At 31.4% G+C, this 2,500-nt stretch overlaps 1 protein-coding gene across 1 annotated transcript in view; it reads left to right on the top strand.

Moving 5' to 3' along the window:
• The window catches only part of LOC119579674, a 12,973-nt gene that overhangs the window by 52 nt on the left and 10,421 nt on the right, over window positions 1-2,500 (top strand). Inside the window, exons 1-2 of the mRNA XM_037927585.1 lie at window positions 1-436; window positions 2,486-2,500. The exon at window positions 1-436 is cut by the window's left edge and continues 52 nt beyond it; the exon at window positions 2,486-2,500 is cut by the window's right edge and continues 89 nt beyond it. Of these exons, the coding sequence (XP_037783513.1) occupies window positions 2-436; window positions 2,486-2,500 (450 nt within the window). The 5' untranslated portion in view covers window position 1. The remainder of the gene's footprint in view (window positions 437-2,485) is intronic.

Below are 2,500 nucleotides of genomic sequence, written 5' to 3'. Positions count from 1 at the left end.
CATGTTAAAACTCACAAGAACTTTCTCCAGTCTCCGCTACTCTCTCCTCCTCGTACTAATTGCATCAGCCATGTTTACGATTCTGCATTCGAAGTACCTCCATCTCGGCCCAGTCTCCTTGACCAGCGCCTTCGTGCTTACCGTGGCAGAACCCACCGTACAGGATGAAAACACTTCCACCCGACCCTCTCCCAGCTTCGAAATCCACAAAGAAAGCAAAGTGGATGAACAACTGCTTCATAACAACACGAACGCTTCTTCCACTGAAGTTAACTTCGGGACATTGGTGGCACAAAGGTTCAAAGAGAGACGAGAACATCTTGAAGAACAATGTTCAGCTCTGAGGGAAAACTTGCCAATCCAAGTTCGAAGTCTTTTCATGAACGCTCTCTTCTTCGTGAAAAAATATAATTTCTTCACCTGCATCACACCGAAGGTTAGTTATGAATCACGATAGTTCCGATCTTGCTGCATGAGTAGAGTGAGAAATGAAACTACGAAAATTTAGAAATTGAAGAACTTTTATTATAATAATGAAAAAAGATATACTTTAAAAGCTGGAAGAATATAAAGAGGATGGGAAAAAAGGAGATAGCTAGATAGAAAGATAAAACGAAGTAGAGAGAAAGAGAGACTAAGAGTGAGAGAATAAGAGATAAACAATAAACTAATAATTACCACAGGACACGACGTTAAAAACACGTGTAAAACTGCTATTTCTTGAGCATAACTCCCTGCACAGCATTATTCAGAAGCTTGTGAAGGCATTTTTTCAGTTGTTTTGTTTTTGTAGGTGCCTCAAAGGTTTACGAAAAACAGTGAGCCAAATAGATATACACATACAATAGATACATTGATAGAAAGACAGACAGACAGAAAGAAAAGATACTTAGATCCTGTAGATATATAATTTGATAGATAAATAAACAGATAGACTAACAGATAGGAAGGTATATAGAAAAAGACAGATTATTATCATCATCACCTACTATTATTATCATTACTATTATTATTATTATTATTATTAACATTCTTCATCTTCTTTTTATATTTTTCCTTTTATTATTGTTATTAGTATTATTATTATTATCATTATCATTGTTATTATTATTATTATTATTATTATTATTATTATTACTTATTATTGTTAACATCATTATTAATTGCATTATTATTGTCCCTATTACTGATATTATTATCATTATTATATATCACTGTTATTGATATTATTACTACTATTATTATTATGATTTTTATTCTCTTTATTATTATCATTATTAATATGCTTATTCTAATTATTATTATTATTATCACTATAATTATCATTATTATTATTATTATCATTATTATTATTATTATTATCACGATCATCATCATTATCATTATTTTTATTATTATTATTATTATTATTATTATTATTATTATTATTATTATTATTATTATTATTATTATTATTATTATTATTATTATTATTATTATTATTATCATTATTATTATTAATATTATTATTATGTTTTTATTATTGTTACCATTGTTATTATGACTGTTATCATCATTATTGTTATTATTACTATTATCATTGTTAATAATGATAATAGATAGATAGATAAATAAATAGGTAGATAGATAGATAGATAGATAGATAGAGAGAAAGGAGGGAAAATACTTTTCTTACTGTTATTAGTGGTGTGTGTTATATCGATGCAAGGTAGTTTTCCAATCCATTTAGAACAACTAAAATATACCAACGACATATACATTTATAAACAGATTTACCATGACAATCCCTCTTCAGTATCCTAAATGATTTTGGTTACTTTCAGATTCGATATACCTACATATTCACAGAAACTCTTTTAAATCTCTAATGATAATAACATGATAATGATGATAATGATGATAAAAAATAATGACGAGGAATAATAATGATGATAATAATAGTGATGAGAATAGTAATAATGATAATAATAATAAATAACACGAAAGTTGCCATGGATTTCAAAATAATGTCCCGGTTTGGACAGGCATTGTTGAAAATTAGATTTATGAAGGCGAAAAAAAAAAAAATTGCTTTTAAAGTTCTAATCTGAGTTTATACTGGTTAATCAACTCCCACTCTCTCTTTTCCCCTTTCTCTCTTTTAATCTCTTTATATCAGTCCCTCCCTCCCTACCTTTCTCCCTCCTTTTCTCTCTCTGTCTGTCTGTCTATATATCTCTCTCTCCCCCTTTCTCTCTTTCAATCTCTCTCTATCAGACCCTCCCTCTCTACCTTCCTCGCTCCCTTCTCTCTCTCTCTCTCTCTCTCTCCTCTCTCTCTCTCTCTCTCTCTCCTCTCTCTATCTCTCTCTCTCTCTCTCTTCTCTCTCTCTCTCTCTCTCTCTCTCTCTCTCTCTCTCTCTCTCTCTCCTCTCCCTCTCCCTCCCTCCACCCAACCCAAGCGCACTGTGCAGGAGAGAGCGACTTTTCCTTTTGTCTCCCGTCAGGTCGGCTCCTCCACC

The sequence above is a fragment of the Penaeus monodon genome, chromosome 12 (genome assembly GCF_015228065.2).
Source record: "Penaeus monodon isolate SGIC_2016 chromosome 12, NSTDA_Pmon_1, whole genome shotgun sequence".
Lineage (NCBI taxonomy): Eukaryota > Metazoa > Arthropoda > Malacostraca > Decapoda > Penaeidae > Penaeus > Penaeus monodon.
This window is presented reverse-complemented; position numbering and strand designations above follow the sequence as displayed.